Source organism: Musca autumnalis, unplaced genomic scaffold (genome assembly GCF_047663935.1).
Source record: "Musca autumnalis isolate F117 unplaced genomic scaffold, ASM4766393v1 scaffold_2, whole genome shotgun sequence".
Classification (NCBI taxonomy): Eukaryota; Metazoa; Arthropoda; class Insecta; order Diptera; family Muscidae; genus Musca; species Musca autumnalis.
The window spans coordinates 174,007,643-174,029,268 of record NW_027411755.1 but is presented as its reverse complement, the minus strand read 5'-3'; the positions used below and the strand labels follow the sequence as shown (position 1 = coordinate 174,029,268).

Sequence of the window (21,626 nt, the reverse complement as noted above, 5' to 3'; positions counted from 1 at the left end):
GATCGAAGCCTATTGATGTTGGTGATGTCAAATCTAAAATTAAATATTAATTATTTTGGTTCAGTTCGCCTTAAGTCATTTGGTATAAAGCCAGATAGGTGAACACTTTCGTATCTCCATAAAAGAAATGTTTTCGAGTGAAAAGATTATTCACAGAGTTAGTGGTGTAGGGTATCACATACTCGGCCCCGTACCGACTATAGCCTTTTCTCACTTGTTTTAAAACTATGTTGTTTAAATTCATGAGCAATTATTTATAAAGTCCTTCTCTAAATGAGGAAGCGAAATCATTAAAAATGTACACCTATTGTGTTCAGAAAAATTATTAAAAACTCTACGCCTATTGTCTTCTGAAAAATTATTAAAAAAATATAAACCAATTGTCGTTTGAAAATCATCTCTGGCAGATGCCTGAAAAATCCACAACTATTGTCTTTTGAAAATCCCTGAAAACGTCTATAAAAAATCATTAAAAAATCCTGGGCTATTGTCTTCTGAAAATAATTGTCCTCATTCAAATCATTGAAAAATCCTCTGTAAAATCATTAAAAAGCCCACCCCTATTGTTTTCTGGAAATCATTGAAAAATCCTCTGAAAAATCGTTAAAAATCAGTGTCTATTAACTTTTGAAAATCATTGAAAAGTCCTCAGTGAAATCATTAAAAAATCCGGGCTTATTATATCCTGAATATCATTGAAAAATCATCTGCTAATTCATAAAAAATCCACGCCATTTGCCTTCTCTGCAAAAAAATCTCTGAAAAATCGTTAAAAATCCGTCTCTTGTCTCTTGAAAATCACTGAAAAAAATCTCCTGTAAAAACATTACAATTCCACACTTATTGCTTTCTAAAAATCATAGAAAAATCCTCTGAAATATTATTAAAAAATCCACGGATCTTGTCCTCAGGAAATCATTGAAAAATACTCTGCAAAATCATTAAAAATCCACGCATATTGTCCACTGAAAAATCCTTAAAAACAACAATTAATATTGCATATTGTCTTTTAAGAATTATTGAAAAATCCTCTGAAAAATCGTTAAACATCCGCGCCTATTGTCTCTTGAAAATCATTGAAAAAAATCCTCTGTAAAAGGATTGAAATTCCACACCTATTGTTTTCTAAAAATCATAGAAAAATTCTCTGAAAAATATTAAAAAACCATTGAAAAATTCTCTGCAAAATCATTAAAAATCCACGCCTATTGTCCTCTGAAAAATCGTAAAAGATAGACGCCCATTGTCCTCCGAAAAATCTTTAAAAAATCCACGCCTATTTTCCTCTGTAAAATCGTAAAAAAATCCAGCCCGATTGTCCTTTGAAAAATCGGTAAAAAACCCACGCCTATTGTCCCCTGAAAAATCGTAAAAAATCCCCGCCTATTGTCCTCTGAAAAATCCTTAAAAAGTCAATATTATTGTCCACTAAAAATAATTTGAAAATCGTTAAAAATCCACACCTATTGTCCACTGAAAAATCCCTAAAAAATCAACACTTCTTGTCATCTGCATCCATGCACATTGTCCTCTGAAAAATCGTTAAAAAATACAAGCCTATTGCCCACTGAAGAATCCTTAAAAACTTAACACTTATTGTCCTCTGAAAATCATAGAAAAATCCTTTGTTAAATCGTGAAAAAGTCCACGCCTATTTCCCACTGAAGAATCCTTAAAAAATCAACACTTACTGTCCTCTGAAAAATTGTAAAAAATCCATGCATATTGTCCTCTGAAAAAATCATTAAAAAATACACGCCTATTGTCCACTGAAGAATCCTTAAAAAATCAACACTTGTTGCCCTCTGAAAATCATTGAAAAATCCTTTGTAAAATCGTGAAAAAGTCCACCGAAAAATCTTTAAAAAAGACCAATACTTATTGTCCTCTGAAAATCATTGAAAAATTCTCTATAAAACTGTTAAAAAATCCACGCCTATTGTCCTGTGAAAAATCGTAAAAAAATCCACGCCTATTGTCCTCTGAAAAATCTTAGAAAATAGACGCCTATTGTCCTTTGAAAAATCGTTAAAAAATCTGAAAAATGGTAAAAAATCATTGAAAAATCCTCTTAAGAAATCCACGCCTATTGTCCTCTGAAAATCGTAAAAAATCTACACCTATCGCCTCTGAATAATCGTAAATAAATCCAAGCCTAACGTTCTCTGAAAAATCGTAAAGAAATCCACGCCTATGTCCTCTGAAAAATCTTAAAAAATCCACGCCCATTGTCCTCTGAAAAATCTTAAAAAATCCACGCCTATGTCCTCTGAAAAATCTTAAAAAATCCACGACCATTGTCCTCTGAAAAATAGTAAAAAAATCCACCCCTATTGTCCTCTGAAAAATCGTAAAAAATTCACCCCTATTGTCCTCTGAAAATCGTAAAAAAATCCACGCCTATTGTCCTCTGAAAAATCGTAAAAAAATCCACGTCTATTGTCCTCTGAAAAATCCTAAAAAATTCACGCCTATTGTCCTCTGAAAATCGTAAAAAAATCCACGCCTATTGTCCTCTGAAAAATCGTAAAAAAATCCACGCTATTGTCCTCTGAAAAATCGTAAAAAATCCACGCCTATTGTCCTCTGAAAAATCGTAAAAAAATTCACGCCTATTGTCCTCTGAAAATCGTAAAAAAATCCACGCCTATTGTCCTCTGAAAAATCGTAAAAAAATCCACGCCTATTGTCCTCTGAAAAATCGTAAAAAATCCAAGCCAATTGTCCTCTGATAAATCGTAAAAAATCCACGCCTATTGCCCTCTAAACAATTGTAAAAAATCCACGCCTATTGTCCTCTGAAAAATCGTAAAAAATCTACGCCTATTGTCCTCTGAAAGCTATTGAAAAATCCACTATAAAACCGTTAAGAAATCCACGCCTATCAACACTTATTATCATCTGAAAAATCGTGAAAAAATCCATGTCCATTGTCCACTGAAAAATCCTTAAAAATCCAACACTTGTTAGTACCGTTAAAAAAATCGTTAAAAATCCAGGCCTATTGTCCTCTGAAAAATCGTAAAAAAATCTACACCTAGTGTCCCCTGAATAATCGTAAAAAATCCACGCATAATGTTCTCTGAAAGATCGTAAAAAATCCACGCCTATTGTCCTCTGTATTTTGAAAAATCGTAAAAAAATTCGCACCTATTGTCCTCTGAAAGTTATTGAAAAATCCACTACTATTGTCCTTAGAACATCAATGCACGCCTATTGTTCTCGGAATATAATTAAAAAATGCACGCCTATTGTTCTCGGAATATAATTAAAAAATGCACGCCTATTGTCCTCGGCAAATAATTCAAAATCTACGACAATTGTCCTCGCAATATCATTGTCCTTTGAAAAATGGTAAAAAAATCCACGCCTATTGTCCTCTGAAAAATGGTAAAAATATCCACGCCTATTGTCCTCTAAAAAATCGTAAAAAAATCCACGCCTATTGACCTCTGAAAAATTGTTCACACATATTGTCATCTGAAAAATCGTTAAAAATCCAGGCCTACTGTTCTCTGAAAAGTTGTAAAAATTGCACGCCAATTGTCTTCTGAAAAATCGTTGAAAATCCACGTCTTTTGTCCTCTTTAAATCGTTAAACATTCACGCCAATTGTCTCTTACAAGTCGTTAAAAATCCATGCCTGTTGTCATCTGAAAAATCGTTAAAAATCCACGTCTATTGCCCTCTGTAAAATAGTTTAAAATCCACGCCTATTGTCCTCTTTAAATCGTAAGAAATCCACACCTATTGTCCTCTGAAAATCGTTAAAAATCCACGCCAATTTCCTCTGCAAAATCGTTAAAAATCCACGCCTATGTCCTCTGAAAAATCGTTAAAAATTCACAAAAACAGTTAGAAATCCTCACCTATTATCCGATGAAAAATCGTTAGAAATTGTTCTCTGAAAGTCGTTAGTAATTCTCTCCACTTGTGCTTTGAAAATCTTTGAAATATCCACGACTAATGTCCTCTGAAAATCATTGAATGTTCCGACAACCTCAATCAGTATCGTAAATTGGTTAACCAAATGCATCATTACCTTAGGAAATTCGTCTGCAGGGAATCAACGACCACGTCGATGAGAGAGTGCCGGTGGCTCCAGATCAACCACAGGGTGTTTAGCAAATGAGAAGATCCTAAGTTGAATTCAACTTCAAAATCGACCGCGAAAGGCTACATTGGGAGCAATGTTATCAAAATTGAAGGAGGTGAGGTGAAGTCAAAGGTGGTGAATCAACCCCAAAACAAAGCAAGACTGCAGAGGATTGGAAAGACTGAGTCAGCATCGGATCCTGAACTTGGATATGTTGTTTTCACCAAAATCAACACTTCTCCACCAAATAACAAGATGAAATGGGGTAGGTAACTTCTACCTCCTCCTACTGTCACCAAAAGACTGAAAGCCGAAAATATGACACTGCCAAAGTAACCTCACAAGCTAACCAAAGCCACAATATATCTCTAGGATATCTTTCCACGGCTGACGGAGTTGGAAAACCACTAAACGAACGATGGCTAAAACGAAGTTCCAATGTGCTTATAGATAGAACTGACTCTGATGTTAAAATCAATGACAATGAATGGTTATTTATCGAAGATCGTCTGCGAATCATTGTTATCTTGGACGATGGATATCCTTTCAAGCATACTCACTTTGGTAGTGCTGCCATCTACATATATGGGAGTCATGGTTATTTTCAGTGAGAACAAGAAATCCTTAGATTTACATTTTTGCATTGGATGGCTGTTTATCAAAGATCGTCTGCCAGAAATTGTGTTCTCGGATAATGGGAATCCTTACAAGCATACTCAGGTAGTGGTGGGAAGTCATGGTTATCTGCTGTGAGAATAAGGAATCCTTGTAAAGAGTCTGTTAAGGGAATTGGGAAGTACAAGCCCGGTCAACCTGGGATGTAATGTCAATGTTCACCATTATGGTAACAGCGATATAAATACCCGAGCACTCTACAGGATGAACATAATGCACCATAAGGTCTACGAGATAAGTAGCTGTCAGCTGCGCGTCCGTTAACCTTAGCTAACCTGCAATTATAAGTCGTCCTGTATTAAGTACACTTTTTTCAGCAACAAAAATGTAATTATTAAAATGTTCCGTACATTTAGACCAACTTGTTTTCATCTCGATTTAATGTAAAATTCGTAATCTCAAAGGATGTGTGCAACCAGGCATTTCACCGAGAAGACGATATCCTATAAATGCGGGAATAATTTCCTATCTTATACAAACAGAACCAACTTCCAATTTAATTTACTAATTTTGCTCAAACATCAAAACAATTTATTTGTTGTAAAATAAAAACAACAAAACTAAAAAAATTACTAACTAAAATTAATTTAAAGTTTTTTTTCATTTGAAGTCAACTTCTAAAAACTTTTGGCTTAAGCGTTTGCGTTGTGTATGTGTATATTGTGTGTAAATATTTCATTTAGTTATTTATTTGTTTGTTTGTATTCATTTTAAGAAGCTTTCATGTTCGCTATTCAAAAGCCTAAATGTTTCTTCTTAATTTAAGCTGTCTAAAATATTTTGTAAAAGTGTTGCAATTCTTTTACACAAAACAAAAATTATCTCAAAGGAAAAAGTTGAAAAAAAAAATACAAGAACAAATATACAAAAACAAAACCTTTTGAAATTAAAAACAAAAAACAAGATTTAAAACAAAATATGTTTGCAAGTTAAGTTAGGCAGGCGTCTTTTTGTTAAATTATGTTTTTTTAAGGTTAACAAAATACAACTCTCTTCAACTGAGGGGGAGATTGTGTAAAATAAATAACTTTGTCTTTTGGGTTTTGAAATACCAGTAGTAGTTCTTGTATGAAAAAATAGGGTATATTGTTATGGTTTTTTGTTGCTTTCATGTTTTCCATAAAAAAATTATAATAACGTATTTTTTTAAACAACAAATTTTTACACAGCCAATATTTATTTGGTTTTTAGATTTCAAGGCATATCTTCTAATAATTTAAACATATTTATTATTTGTTATTTAAATTTCACAACTACAACCAATTAATAAAGCAACATAAAATATTGTTTTAGTTAACGTTTTTTTTTTTTTTTGTTTCAATATTACTCTACAACCAATTCAAGGCAAAAACTAAATAACTTTCGATAAAAATTAAAAAGTTTGAGTTTTTTTGTTAAGAAATTCTTGTTGTTATTTTTTTATATCTCAAATACTCACAGCAGTATCTGGGGTTTTTAAATGAAAAGTAAATGTAGGAGTTTCTTTTTTTTTTTTCTATAAAAAGTGCACAAAAAAAACGTTTGCGTTCCATTGGAGTTTAAAGATAATTTTTGTGATTCGAAGGTGTGGGAATGGTTTCAGAAGTGAAGCCTTGGCACACATTTATGTACTGTAATTATTGTTTTATGTATTGTAATTATTATTTTACTATTTTTGGAAGATCTAAGAGAACTTGGATACGCTCCACAGAAGCCGAAATGGATCTATTGGGTTGACCTGATGGAAAAGAGCTATTGTTAGCGCCCTATGCCACAGTGGGTTTTAAAAGAATTAAATGATATATTTTTGGGTGCCGACTTGTACTTAGTGAGAAATGTTTAAGGTTAACTGTTATATGTCAATGTGTTGAATATAGTGTTCCAGTGTTCGGAAACTCTATCCTATGTACGATTTCAATAACAAATGCTTAGTTACAGGCATTTAAGAAAGTAAGAGCGGAACAATTTTACACCCTAAGGTGTGAAAGATTTAATGAAGGTATACTGGGTAAACTGCACGGGTGCCAACGTGGTGCAATGCTGATGCACTCTGAAGGTCGTGCGTTCGATTTCCCGGCCAGGAAACATCAAAAATTTTCAACGGTGGTAAAAAAAATGTTGGTGACATTTCCTAAATATTTCAGCCATGTAAGACTTCTCTACAAGTGGTGTCTTAGATACGCCGTTCAGACTCGGCGATAAACAGTAGGTCCCATATCATTGAGCTAATGTCATTCGGGATGCACTCATTGATATGAGAGAAGTCTCCCTTGTCCCATCTGGGATGTTTGTGGAATAATTCTATACTGGGTAAACTATGAAGATTAGGGACTCCAGTATTTCCACAATATATTATGGTTGATATGGAATGCCCTCAAAAATACCATTTGGGTGTAGACAACTTTAGAAACTTCAGACTAATCATGTAGGCAAAGGAAGCATTCTCGTTGAAAAAGGGAAAGTCGTCTTTAATGTATTTATAAATAGAATATCACATTAAATGATGTACCAATAGACTGAAGATCTGTAAAATTGGCCCGTCAAAGACAGAAAAACTTCTAAAGATTGCTGTCAATTCTCTGATATCTAGTTAAACAAAATTTGCAGGCTAAATATTGAGTGTCAGCACTTGTTTTTCGTCTTAAAAACAGTGGTCACCTCCACATTCTCCTTTGACTATTTATTTCCGTGTTTAAAATGAAGAGAACATTTTCCGTATCAGGACATGTTTTCTTTGGGTCTGGAATATCGGCTAGATGGTCATCGTAAGATTTTTCGAAGCTTGTGGACCATTAAGTCAGGAAGCATAAACTTGCCCACGAAAAACATGATATCGCTTTAAACAGGCCCACATGGTGTTCTACGGTAAATATTTCCTAAATATCCTTGAGCCGCCCCTAAAGTATACTTATGCGAAAATGTTGAACTTTTTGAGGGTGCTACTCGAAGATGTTGTTCGATATAGGGTCTATTTGAACTTTTTGTATCTTCTGAGAAATCGGATACTCAATTTTTAAATTATCGTTCTCATTAGACATGTTGTTGTAGCAATGCAAATATGTTCAATCGTATATTTAATTCAGTTACCTAGTTCAGCTTCCTCTGTGTCCAGATTCAAAAATTCTGCTACCGGGACGGTTTGTGTCCATAAAAAATCTGGAGACAGATGAGTGGAGTTAGCTAAGCATCTTAACAAATGCAGCGAGTCGTGCGATACCAATACACATGCAGGGCATGTGTTAGGTATCGTGCAATCAATTCGGGGCAAAATAAACTTAGGCGTCTGTATAGTTCAGATCTTTACTGGGCTAAAACCCCTCGTGTTCGTTTTGCCAGGTAGGGCATTCACACTATACCTTTGTACTTCAAGCCTGCCTGGCAGGCTCGTTGATCTAGAGATTCTAGCTTGTACCACTGGAATTCTGTCTCCAGATCATGAATTTCTCTCCGTGCCTGGGTTGGGAAAACCCAGTCGTTGAAAGGATGCTTACGGCGGATATGCCGGTAAAATTTTCTTCTCCTCATAAAGATGATCCCCTAATGTCATGGGCAGATACCCTCTGGGCAGCATTCTGGAAGGTTTGAAAATTCTTTCACTGCATAACGTGAATATGTGCAAACCATATTGGCGCCTCATAGTTTACGGCAGACCGGCCTATTGTTTTATAAGAGGTCAACAAGGTTTCCTTGTTAGCACCCAAGGTGCTGCCGGGCAGCGCCTTGAGAACCTATTTTCTACTTCTGATCTTGTCGATAATGAGCTTAACATGTTTTCGAAAGTTGGAGCATATAGTTAGATCAGATAGAATTAGAGAACCATCGACCAATATATTGAAACGGAGCCTCATTTCACTCAGGTGGTGAACAGCGTGACAGTTCATATTCTTTAGATTGAAAAACAGCTCTAATTACGATATGTAGTATATGTCTACATACCATCACACCATCACATACACATGTCATTGACGATAGGATCCAGCGCCCAGATTGTACAATCGTCCGCATACCTTTCGATCTCTGTGCTGTCTGGGGGTGTGGGATTTCAGAAATGTAAAAGTTGAACATTTCCGGAGATATCACCCCGCCTTGGGAAACTCCCTGTTTCACTCTACAGAATTCCTATTTCTGAATTCCACAAACGACTGACGTTCACGCACAGGACACGTCATTGGCCAGACCGGATGCCACAATAGGGATGTTTGGCGAGCTGAGACAATTGCTTTCGTTCGCCCTGCAAAATGTTGAGCTATCAATTTTCTCGGCCAACGCTGTATCCTAAAGCTTATGATGATCATTGAAGTCCCCTGGCACTAATGTACCAAACTTATGTGCGAATTAATTTCGCAGGGCACAACTATTCATTGGCAGTATGTTAGCATTAAGCAACTCTACCTCGGCAGTTCCACACTTTACTGCTACCTCTGTACATCCAATTCCATGTATAAGCAATACAAGTCCTCCTCCGCCGATTCGTGTACGATCCTTTCGCAAAGTGTTGTAATAATCACATTGTTGCAAGCTAGAGGCGACGGTAACTCCGGGTCAAAAAGTCTACGATTTTGCGGAGTTTGTTGGAGGAGAACGTTGCAAATGAATTGCAGTAATCGGGGCGTTGAGCAGCAACATGTGGTGTTAGATGCTGCGTTTTTGATGTTGGGGGGGATTGAGAGGGTATCTAATATTCCGACGACGAAGTTGTAGAAACGCTGGGAGATGCTCTGGCGCAACAAACAGCAACATAAATTAAAACGCAGTAGTCTTGTGAGCGACTAAGACCCGAGCAGCTTTGGAATTTCACCAATCCCCTACATCCATTATATCTAAACGATGTTGACATATGGTGGATTCGGATCGGGCAAACTGAACAGATCTAGGACCAAGCTTTTTTGCGAAAAATCTTGAACCTATTCGGTTAGTCTCTTGAGACGTTATTGTGCGCTTCTGCCGGACAGATAGACGGCCAGGACGGTTTTCGTCCAAACATATGTGGGCTCTAAAACCATTACTTCGAGGAGACCTATTTTTCGTAAGGCTGTTCATTCAGAAGGGGATAGCAAAACTCTGTTTAGAAAGCAAGTGGAGTTTGAAATTGTGTCCTTAAGTGGGTTACTAGAGGACATCCCACACGTATTGTTTCTATAGAGGACTTCAAAAGTCGTTTCTTATTAAGATCTCTTGCCTATAGAAGACCTCATAAAGACCTTCGATCCACCTCATGAAGGTCTTCTGTCTATAAAAGACCAAATTACAATCTTTGGTCTATAGAAGACTTCATAAAGAACTTTTCTTCATAGAAGACCTCATAAAGATATTCTATCTGTGGGAAACCTCTTTCTATAGAAGGTCTCATAACAGTCTTCTCTAATTAGAGGACCTCATAAAGGTCTTATATCAACGTAGGATCTCACGATAGTCCCATATTTTTAGAAGACAATTATGACCTCACAAAGGTCTCCTTTCTATAGAAGAAAGGTGTTCCATCAATAGAATAGTTCATAAAATATCTTTTCTGTAGACGAATTCATTAAGGCATATTATCTATAGCAGGTCATATTTACTGTCTTCTATCTGCACGAGACCTCATAAAGGTATTCTATATACACGAAATCTCAAAAAATGTCTGCCTAAGAACGACTTCATATCTTATCTAGAAAAGACCTCATAAAGGTTACCTATCTATAGAATTCATCTTTATGGTCTTCTATCTGAAGAAAAAATGATAAAGGTCTTCCGTCCAAAAAGAGTGGTTTTATAGTCTATAGAAGACCTCATAAAAGTCTTAAGTGTACGGAAGACTTTTAAAGGATCTCATAAAGGTTTTTGTATACAAGAAATTTCTGAGAGGTATTTTATATATGAATTAAAAAATCTTTTAATTACAAAGGTCCTTAAAGAACCTCAAAATTCCCATTAAGCTAGTGACCCCCAAAAAAATCTGCATTAATTAAGGGTCATATTTTTGCCATCCGATTTTAAGTCGCTATAAAAAGTAATTAAAGTCACATCATTATCTTTGGAACACAAACGTTTTTTTTTTTTTTTTGATTTCCTGGTTAGGTACACTTCTTTCTTTCGTGGTAGGTAGTGGTTGGTGATCGTGGGGGGATCGCGAGTTTTGGTAGGGTGTTTTTTTCTTATATTTTCTTGGTTTGTTTTATTTCAAAACTAGTTTTGTTTTTTGGATATGTTTTCTGTCTGTTTATATTTTTTTCTGACGCTTTAACACATACTAAAAAAGAGAGTTTAGAGAAGAAATATTATCTTGTGATATCGTACCGTTTCGCTCACCTTCTTGTCCCACTGTAGGACGTACGGGACTGGATGATCATTGGGGAATTCAACGTGACAATTGAAGATGACACCTTCACCGAGTATGGCTGTGATATGGACAGCATCTTCTGCAAAGAGAGAAAAAGAAAGACAAAACAAAAAATTTATTATATATGGAATTTAGAGAAGGAAAATAGTTTTAATGTTGTAAGGAATTTTCAAACTGGGAAAACATTCTAAGTCAAACAAGACAAATACAATATTACCTATTGGCAGATAATTTTATTACGTTATAACCCCATTACAGCGCTTATGGTGGGTATATATTCGTGTTAATTCACTAAGTCGATATCAACTTGAGAGGGTTTATACCTACTACATATCGAACTGATTTATGTGTCTTTGATATAGACTTAACGGGGTACACTTAATACATGACTTAGCCTTAAGGATAAATTATAATTCACATTAAATATTATTCCACACCTCTGTTCACTTATGTATACGAGTATTCGCTGTACATTTTGCAAACTCTAATCTCTGAAATAGAAAAAAAATTCCCAACAATGTATACCACAGCTGATGACATATCCTGACGGTTAAGTAGTAATTGTTGTTGTCTTCGTCTATCAATGAATATGTATACATATACATGACAGTGTATCGTAGAAGCGGAAGTGATAACAACAGACGAGATGGCATGACAAAACATGAACTAAAACACAAATGACAAAATCAACAGGAATATGGTCATTTAAGACGACACATTGTTGTCGTCGCCCTCATATACAACTCCACTTGAACATCAAACAAACTTAAGAAGGTGGCAACAACTTTTCAACTTTCAACAGCAAATACGGATAAAGAACTACAAATAAGATTTGTAATGTCGTTACATGAAGACTGTAACTAAGATGTGACAAGCGGCATTGCAAAAGTCTGTCTAAATATTCAACCGCATGCTCAATGCCACCATCATTTACGTGGGTATGTTCGTGTGAATGTATGCCAATGATGTGATGTAGTGTCATCGTTTTCATCATCACATCCAAAGATGTGATAGCATTTTCTGAAATAGCTTCAAACTCCTTTCTAAACTCATTGGAAAAATTGTAGAAAGAAAGCTCGAAAATTATCATGTGTCAAATGTCATGTCACGTTATCATGTTTACAATCTTTGAAAGGGGTTTGAAGTTTTAAAACAAGAATTTTAGCACTTGTTAGATAAGAAGGATGCAGGATTGGAATAAACTAAACGTGTGTTTTTTATATAAGAGGCGAAGAAGTCTTTATAGATGGGGTAAAAAATGTCTTTATATACGAGCTGAAATGGGTGGTCTGTATAGACGAGCCAAAGGGGATTTTTATAGACTGCCTTAAGGGTGTCTTTATAGGCGAGCTTGTGAAAGTCCCTAAGAGGTCTTATGTTGTCTACTGAAAACTTTAAGAAGCACCCTTATAGATCTTCTGTTGGCTGTAGGAACCTGAGTTGTCTTCTGTTGCCTATAGAAAACCTAAAGAGGAATACTGTAATTTACAAAGGGCCTCTGGAGGTCTTCTGTTATCCATGGTACACCTCATAAAGATTTTTGTTGTCTACAGAAGATTTTAAAAGGTGTAAATAAACCTGAATAGGTATTAAAATGTCTATAGAAGACATACAAATGCCTTCTGTTGCCCATTGAAGACTTTATGAAGCCTTTTTTTTAGGTCTTCTGTTGTCTAAGGAGACCTTAGGAGGTCCGCTGTTGCTATAAAATGCATCAAAAAGTCGTCAGTTGCATACTGAAGACTTCTAGAAACCTGATGAAGTCCTACGCTCTCTATAGAAGATCTCAAAAGCTTTTGTGTTCTCTATAGAAGGCCTCGAGAGGTTTTCTGTTCTCTATATAAGACCACAAGAGGGTTTCCGTTCTCTATAGAAGACCTCAAGAAATCGTCTGTTGTCTATAGAAGACCTCAAGAGGTCTACTGTTGTAAACAGAGGGCCTCAAGAAGTCTCTAATATCTATCAAAGATTTAAAAATATCTTCTGTTACCTATTGAAGACTTTAAGAAGCCTTCCTTTAGGTCTTCTGTTACCTTAGGTGACCTGAGGAGGTCCACTGTTGTCTATGGAATATATTAAGATGTCTTCTGTTGCCTATTGAAGACTTCCAGAAGCATTCCTTTAGGTCATCTGTTGCCTAGGAAAGTCGTCTGTTGTCTATAAAAGATATCAAGAGATATTTGAGGTCATTTTGATAAAATCGGATATTCTGTTCATAAGCTATAGGAAACATACAAATGTCTTCTGTTGTCTATTGAAGACTTTAACAAGCCTTTTTTTAGGTCTTCTGTTGTCTAAGGAGACCTGAGGAGCTCCACTGTTGCTCATCAATCATATTATTTACTTCGGTCAAAATATCAGGAGGTATGGACGTACCCCCGAAAAAAATGTACTGTCTTAATAGAGTCTGCAAAGACAACCTTGCTTCACATGATCCGATACATGTCTTTACACTTTTTAGAAAAAAAATTAAATTTTGTGTGGAACGTACCCGAAGAAGTGGACCGATATACTCCATATTCCAACCTAATCTACATAAGTCTGAAAGAAATATTACGATATGAAAAGTACGGACCAAATCGCTTAGTAATATCTAAAGTTATCGTGTGCACCATTAAAGGAAATTTTGTGGTGGAGGTACTCTAAAGAGTGGGCCGATGGTTGATCTAAATTTGGACAAAAACTTACGAGGGCCAAATCGGTTGATCTTTTCTATAGTGAGCTTCAGCCAACCAGAGAGCTCCACCCTTGTCCAGGACAGAGTGGCCCGATAGTTAATCTTAGTTTGGGCAGAAAGTACGAGGACCAAATCAATTGATCTTTTTGATAGTTATAGTGAGGTCCGCCCAGCCAGAGATCTCCACCTTTGTCCAGGACGGACTTAAATTTGTCTTGACGAATTTCCTTGACGAAGTTGCACACTAAGTTAAACAGGGGCGACTCTAGTATGGATTTCTGGATTCGGTTAACAACAAAACATATCCACTACGGTATAATCAGGTAGAAATACTAGCCATAGAAAGTATATGTCCTGTCTCATAGGCATCCATCAAAATCTATAGGAATATTTGGGTAGGTTATTCGAATCTCGTAGCTTACACATAAGTTAGCTAAAAAAAAAACAAAAAAAAAAAAAACATTGTTCCACAACATCCCATACGGCACAAGGGAGACTTCTCTCATATCAATGAGTGCACCCCGATTCATATTTAGCTCAATGATATGGGACCTACTGTTTATCGCCGAGTCCGAACGGCGTGTCTTAAGACACCACTTGTGGAGAAGTTTTTCAAGGCTGAAACCATAAGTTACCTAGTATTCATGAAAGGAGTCTCTATTGACGAGCTTTAGGGAGTCTTTATAAAGAAGCTATAAGAAATCTTTATAGACGAGTTAAATGGAGTATTTGAAGAACTGAAGGAAGTCTTTATAAAAGAGATAATGGGAGTCTTTTTACACGAGTTGAGGGGACTCTTTGTACACAAGCTAGAGGGAATCTCCTAAATCGAGCTAAATTGAGTATTTTAGACGGATTTATAGATGATCTGCAGAGAGTGTTTATAGGTGAACTGAAGGGAGTCTTTATAGATTAACAGAAGGAGGTCTTTATAGACTACTGAAGGGAGTCTTTATAGACTACCTGAAAGGAGCCTTTATAGACTACCTGAAGGGGGACTTTATGGACTACCTGAAGGAAGACTTTATATACTACTTGAATTACTACATTTATGGGGTCTTTGTAAACTACCTGAACGGAGACTTTATGGTCTACCTATATGAAGTTTTTATTAGCTACCTGAAATAAGTCTTTATAAACTACCAGTAGGAATATTAATAGGCAACCTGATGTGAGACTTCATAGACTATGTAAAGGGAGGCTTTATAGACTACCTGAAATGAGTCCTTTTAGACTACTTGTAAGGTGACTATATGAACTACTTGAATGAAATTTTTATTGACTACCTGATAGGAACCTTTATAAAATACCTATTTGGATTTCTTATAGGCTACCTGATGTGATACTTTATAGACTATCCAATGGAAGTCTTTAAAGATAATCTCTTTGAAGTCTTTATAGACGAGCTGAAGGAAGTCTTTATAAAGGAGATGATGGGAGTCTTTTTAGACGAGTTGAGTGAAATCTTTGTACACAAGCTAGAGGGAATCTCCCAAATCGAGCTAAACGGAATATTTTAGACGGATTTATACATCCCATACGGGACAAGGGAGACTTCTCTCATATCAATGAGTGCACCCCGATTCATATTTAGCTCAATGATATGGGACCTACTGTTTATCGCCGAGTCCGAACGGCGTGTCTTAAGACACCACTTGTGGAGAAGTTTTTCAAGGCTGAAACCATAAGTTACCTAGTATTCATGAAAGGAGTCTCTATTGACGAGCTTTAGGGAGTCTTTGTAAAGAAGCTATAAGAAATCTTTATAGACGAGTTAAATGGAGTATTTGAAGAACTGAAGGGAGCCTTTATATTAAAGGGGGCCTTTATTGATTACCCGAAGAAAGTTGTTATAGACTACCTGATGGGAATGTTTAACGACTACCTAAGGGGAAACTTAATGGACTACCTGAATAAAGTTTTTATAGACTATCTTAAACGAGTCTTTAAAAACTACCTGTAGGGATTCTTATAGGCAACCAGATGTGAGACTTCATAGAATACCCGAAGGAAGTCTTTATAGACGAACTTAAGATAGCTTTATAGACGACCTGAAGGAAGTCTAAATAGGAGCTTCTTTATAAACGAACTAGAGGGAATCTCTAGAAACGAGTTACAGGGATTATTTTAGACGGATTTATAGATAAGCTGAAGAGAATGTTTATAGACGAATAGATGGATGTGTTTAAACACGAAATGGAGGGAGTCTTTATAGACTACATGTTGGAGTCTTTGTAAACTACCTGCATGTCGACTTTATGGTCTACTTGAATTAAGTTTTTATTGGCTACCTGAAATAAGTCTTTATAAACTACCTGCACGAATTGTAATAGGAAACCTGATGTGAACATTCATAGACTATGTGTATGTAGGCATTGTAGACTACCTGAAGGAAGTCATTTTAGATTACCTGCAAGGTGACTTCATGAACTACGTGAATGAAATTTTTATTGACTACCTTATAAGCTACATGATGTGATACTTCATAGACTATCCAATGGAAGTCTTTAAAGACTAACTCTTTGAAGTCGTTATAGATAAACTGAAGGAAGTCTTTATAAAGGAGATAATTGTACACAAGCTAGAGGGAATCTCTAAAAACGAGCTAAATGGACTAATTCAGACGGATTTATAGATAAGCTGCAATGAGTGTTTATAGATGAACTGAAGGGAGTCTCTATAGACTATCGAAGGGAGTCTTTATAGCGTACCTGGAATGAGCCTTTATAGACTACCTGAAGGGGGCTTTATGGACTACCTGAAGGAAGACTTGAATGACAACATTTATGGGGTCTTTGTAAACTACCTGAATGGAGACTTTATGGCCTACCTAAATTAAGTTTTTATTAGCTACCTGAAATATGTCTTTATAAACTACCAGTAGGAATATAAATAGGAAACCTGATGTGATAAGTCTTTATAGACTACCTGAAAGGAGATGATGGGCGTCTTCTTAGACGAGTTGAGTGGAATCTTTGTAGACAAGCTAGAGGGAATCTCCTAAATCGAGCTAAACGGAGTATTTTAGACGGATTTATAGATGAGCTAGAGTGGATTTATAGATGAAGTGAAGGGAGTCTTTATAGACTACCTAAGTGAGACTTTATAGACTACCTGAGGGGAGCCATTATAGACTATCTGAAAGAGGACTTTATGGACTACCTGCAGGAAGATTTTTATACTACTTGAAGGAAGTCTTTATAGACGAGCTTAAGGTAGTCTTTATATAGGAGTTGAAGGTAGTCTTTTTAGACGAGGGAATGTTTATACACGAGCTAAAGGAAATCTCCAAAACGAGCCAAAGGGAGTTTTTATAGAAAAGCTGAAGAGAGTAATTATACACGAAACGAAGGGAGTCATAACAGAATGTCATTGCCCTCTGAGAAAATCTTTGGGGTTCATGTTTTCGTTTAATCGCTCATTTAATGCAGTCCTCTTGTACAGTACACCATCCTGTGAAACAGAAACAAACATAAAGAACAAATACTCAAACCAAGTGACAACAGACAACAAACGTGAGTGTAGTGTACTGGCTGTCTGTGTGTGTGTTCGTTCATAAGTTAGTTATCCAAAGTTAGAATTAACAACAGCTCAAGTGAACAGCGTCAACACGCCACAACAGTACAATGAATGCAACGACGACAACAACTACTCGACAACAGCAATAAAACTCAACAAATCGTAGTGGACGTCGCCGTTGTCGACGTGCAGCGTTGTTGATGTCATTGTCATCGCTTCTTAGCCATGTTGTTGTGGATATCCGTAACTCCAATAGTGCATTGATAAAACTGTTGTAAGGAATCTTACTTTCATTTCCCACTTCAATTATTGGTTTTCTCTCTCTCTGGTTCTTCTGAATGTAGTTCACTTTTTCCCAAGTTCTTAGATATCTATGTATATGTAAGTAAGAGTGTAGTAAAATGTGTGCATTATAAAGACAAAAATTCCAATGTATTGGTGCTTCAATTTAACTGTCCTGGCATTTACATGACATGTTGTCTATTTTGTCCTTCAATTCATTTTAGTCTTCTTGTTGTGTTTTTTTGTCCAGTAAACCTCTGATACTCTGTGTCCTGGTATTCCCGTAACGTTGGTATTTTTTGTTTCCTCCGCTCCCTCATATTTCCACTTTTTGTTGTTGTTGATATTTTTGTTGTTGTATGTGCTTGAAGTGTTAACCACTCGAAACTTAGTTAAAGCATTTCGTTTCATTAGCATTGACTGAGCACATCGCTGTTCCAAAGGTGGTCGTGTTGTGTCCTCCCACACCTCTACGGAAAGGATACCCAGTATAAATGGATGAGTGGATGAACTGGACAGACGTATGGTTGTTGGATGGATAGATAGATGGATGAAAAGTGTTTGGATGACATCATCCATATTGTTGAAGTAGTTTTTTTCTCTTGTTTTTGTCATTATGTCTTTGACTAGCTGTTGTCATGGTATTGCCTGCCACTACTACTGACTGGACTCTAGACTCTCTATAACTAATGTGTCAATGAGTGTTGACAACTGGACAACATATTGTTAATTGTAAAAATGTCAATTAAGGTTGACTTTAGTTTTTCGTTACATCAGTAATGTACTCTGTATTTGGTGTATGTGTGTGTCTCAGCAGTAATTAGTTTAATCACGAATATAACACATTACACTTGAAATTGAATAGATAATGTAGTGATGGAATTTTTTGTATACTAAAGTTTGAAATAATTTATTCATAATGCGACTCAGTTACAAATGTAATGAACGAGAGTGACCTATAATGGATTTTGATGTGACAATATTTTGTAAAAGCACAGGACAGGTCCAGGGAGTCTTTATATGAAGAATGAAGTTTGTTTTTATAAACAAATCGATAAGAGTGTTCACAGCCTAGCTCAAAGTAAGACTATTGAATCTAAGGGTCCCTTAATAGATGAGCTTAAGAAGTATTTAGTAGCAGCTGCAGTTAGCCTAAATAGAATGAACTGAATGGAGTCTTTATTGACTAGGTGAATGGGGGTCCTTATGGAAAACCTGAATGGACTCTTTGTGAACGAGTTTGAACAAGGTACAAAGAATCTTTATAGAAAAGCTAAATGAAGTATTTACAGGCCAAATAAAGATAGTTTTTATAGACGAGCTGTAAGTGAGTGTTAATATAATAGACCAGCTGGCAGGTTGTCTATTACAGACCAGCAGAAGGGATAGGGAATTCTTAACGAAGGACTAAAATTAGTTTTTTTAGACCATCCAAAGGCGAGATTTAGTCATTATTTATTGGTGAGTTGAAGGTGTCATTACTTTCCTTTCCCCAGATGGTCGGAAGGAATTTTCATAGTTTAAGAGAATCCGTATAGACGAGATAAGGAAGTCTTATAGATGAACTGCTAGGGCAATTTATTTGTGATCTGCAGAGTGTCTTTAGTCGAGGTGGGCTAAATATATGGTCGTAGTGCTAAATGTAGTCTTTATAGGGTGGCTGTAGAATGTTTAGATTATGGAAGAAGACTTCGTAGGATATCTAAAAGTGATATTCTTAAAATCGGAATATTTTATAAACGATCTGACAGAGTAGCTTTAAAAACAGCTTATAAAGAATATCTATAGGCGAGTAGATTCGGAGTCGCGTTAGGGAGATGAAATTTCAATATGTTATAATGTGCGATCAATTTCTATAGAATTTGATGGATAATAATGAATATAAAGAAATTCTTTGGCTAGTATTTCTACCTGTTCAATGTACAGAAAACTATGTTGGGATGGATATGTTTGACTAACAACAGGGTCCACAAAAATTAGCAATCCACCCTTATATAACTAGGTGTCCCAGAACGTCATAAGAATTCATTGGTTCCACACCTACTCTCTGCAGAACTATACTGCAAAACTCGAGAAGATGTAATATTCGTTCGGGTTCATAACGAACGACTTTGAAGACGGGCTGTATCGGTCCACTGTTTCGGGTATCACCACAAAAGCACAAAAATTGTCTCTAATATGATAGGCGACTTTACCCTCAAAGTACATAAGTGATTTGCTTCATACACGGATTAGGATCAAATCTGGAGAGTCGACAAAAATTAGCAATTCGTCCTTTTATAACTAGGTGTCCCAGAACATCATAGGAAGTCATTGGTTCCACACCTTCTCTCTGCAGAACTACACTGCAATACTCGAGAAGATGTAATATTCGTTCGGGTTCTTAGCGAACGACTTTGAAGACGGGCTGTATCGGTCCACTCTTTCGGGTATCACCACAAAAGCACAAAAATGGTCGCTAAACTGTTGGTCGACTTTACCCTTAAATTACATTAGTGATTTGCTCCATACATGGATAAGGTTCAAATATGGAATATATCGGTCCACTTCTTCATGTACCTTCCTAACACAATTTTTAATTTTTTGTTTCCAAAAAAGTTTAATTTAAGAACATGTCTCAGATCATTTAGAAGTTAGGTTGTCTTCGCAGCCTAAATTAAGACATTACTAAGTGATTTGCTCCATGCTATACACATCGTAATAGTTCTTCAAGACATGGATTATGTTCAAATATGGAGTATGTCGGTCCACTTCTTCACGTACCTTCCAAAAAAATTGCCATTTTTCTAGAAAGTTTAATTTAAGAACATGTCTCGATCATTTAGAAATTAGGTTGTCTTAAGCAGCCTACATATATTAAGACATTACGGAGCAAGTCCATACTTCCTGAGATAATTACCATAAATCTCAAAAAAATCTCTTCGACACTTTCGTCATCTAAAGACAGCAGAGGACCTCCTTAACAGAAGACCTCCTGAGATAATCTATAGACAGCAGATGACCTCCTCAGGCCTCTTTGGGCAACAACAGACCTAAAAGAAGGCTACTTTAAGTCTTCAGTAGGCAACAATATAGCTATTGAGATCTTCTATAGCAGACAGAAGACATCTTAAGCTCTTCCGGAAACTGCAAAAGATTTCTTGAAGACTTCTGTAAAGAACTGAAAACCTTTAGAGGCCCTGCGTAAACAACAAAAGACTTCTCGAGGTCTTCTATTGACAATAGAAGACCTCCTCAGGTATCTTTAGACAACAGAAGACTTAAATAAATGTTCTTTAAGTTCTCAAGTGGCAACAGAAGGTCTCTTGAAGTCGTCTATGTATAAAATAAGACCCCTTGATGTCTTCTATTGAGAAGAGAGGACCTCCTTAGGTCTCTTTAGACAACAGAAGACCTAAAAGAAGGCTTCTTAAAGTCTTCAATAGACAACAGAAGAAATCTTAAGGTTTTCTATGGGCAGTAAATGACCACTTGAGATGACCTCCTCAGGTCTCTTTGGGCAACAGAAGACCAAAAAGTGGGCTTTCTGAGGCCTTCAATAGTCAACAAACCAAAACTTGAAGTTTTCTATAGTTAAAATAATACCTCTTGAGATATTCTATAGATAAAGGAAGACCGCAAGAGGCCCTCTGTAAACAACAAGATATTTTGAGATCTTCAATAGGCATTAGAAGCCCCCTCAAGTTTATTTAGATCTTTTAAAGTCTTCTGTAGACTACAAACGGTTTCTATAGGCAAAAAAAAGACCGAATATAGGTCTTCAAAAGACAACAGAAGACCTCTAGAGGTCTTCTTTAGGCAGCAGAAGACCACCTGAGGTTTTATTTATACAACGGGATACCTCTTAAAGCCTTATGTTGTGAAGGAGACTTCTATATGCAACAGAAGACATAAAAGAAAGTGAGGTCTCCTATAGGCTTGTGTTGCCCTTAAGGTCTTCTTCATGACTCTTGAGGTTTCCTCTTTATTCTTGAGGTATTCATGAGGTCTACCAGAGACGACAGATAACCCCTTGCAACCTGCTATAGATAAAAGAAGAATTTTTGAGGTCTTCTATAGACAACGAAAAGCCTCATGAC

At 36.2% G+C, this 21,626-nt stretch overlaps 1 protein-coding gene across 6 annotated transcripts in view; it reads right to left on the bottom strand.

Moving 5' to 3' along the window:
- Positions 1–21,626, bottom strand: part of tutl (immunoglobulin superfamily member turtle) — a 474,553-nt gene that overhangs the window by 251,458 nt on the left and 201,469 nt on the right. For 5 of the 6 annotated variants that reach the window (XR_012410506.1, XM_073969923.1, XM_073969927.1 and 2 more), the window contains exon 4: positions 11,027–11,148. Coding sequence is in view for 5 of the 6 variants with exons in the window: in XM_073969923.1 (XP_073826024.1) it covers positions 11,027–11,148 (122 nt within the window). In the remaining variant the exon portion in view is untranslated. The remainder of the gene's footprint in view (positions 1–11,026; positions 11,149–21,626) is intronic. The other variant, XM_073969924.1, reaches the window with a different exon arrangement.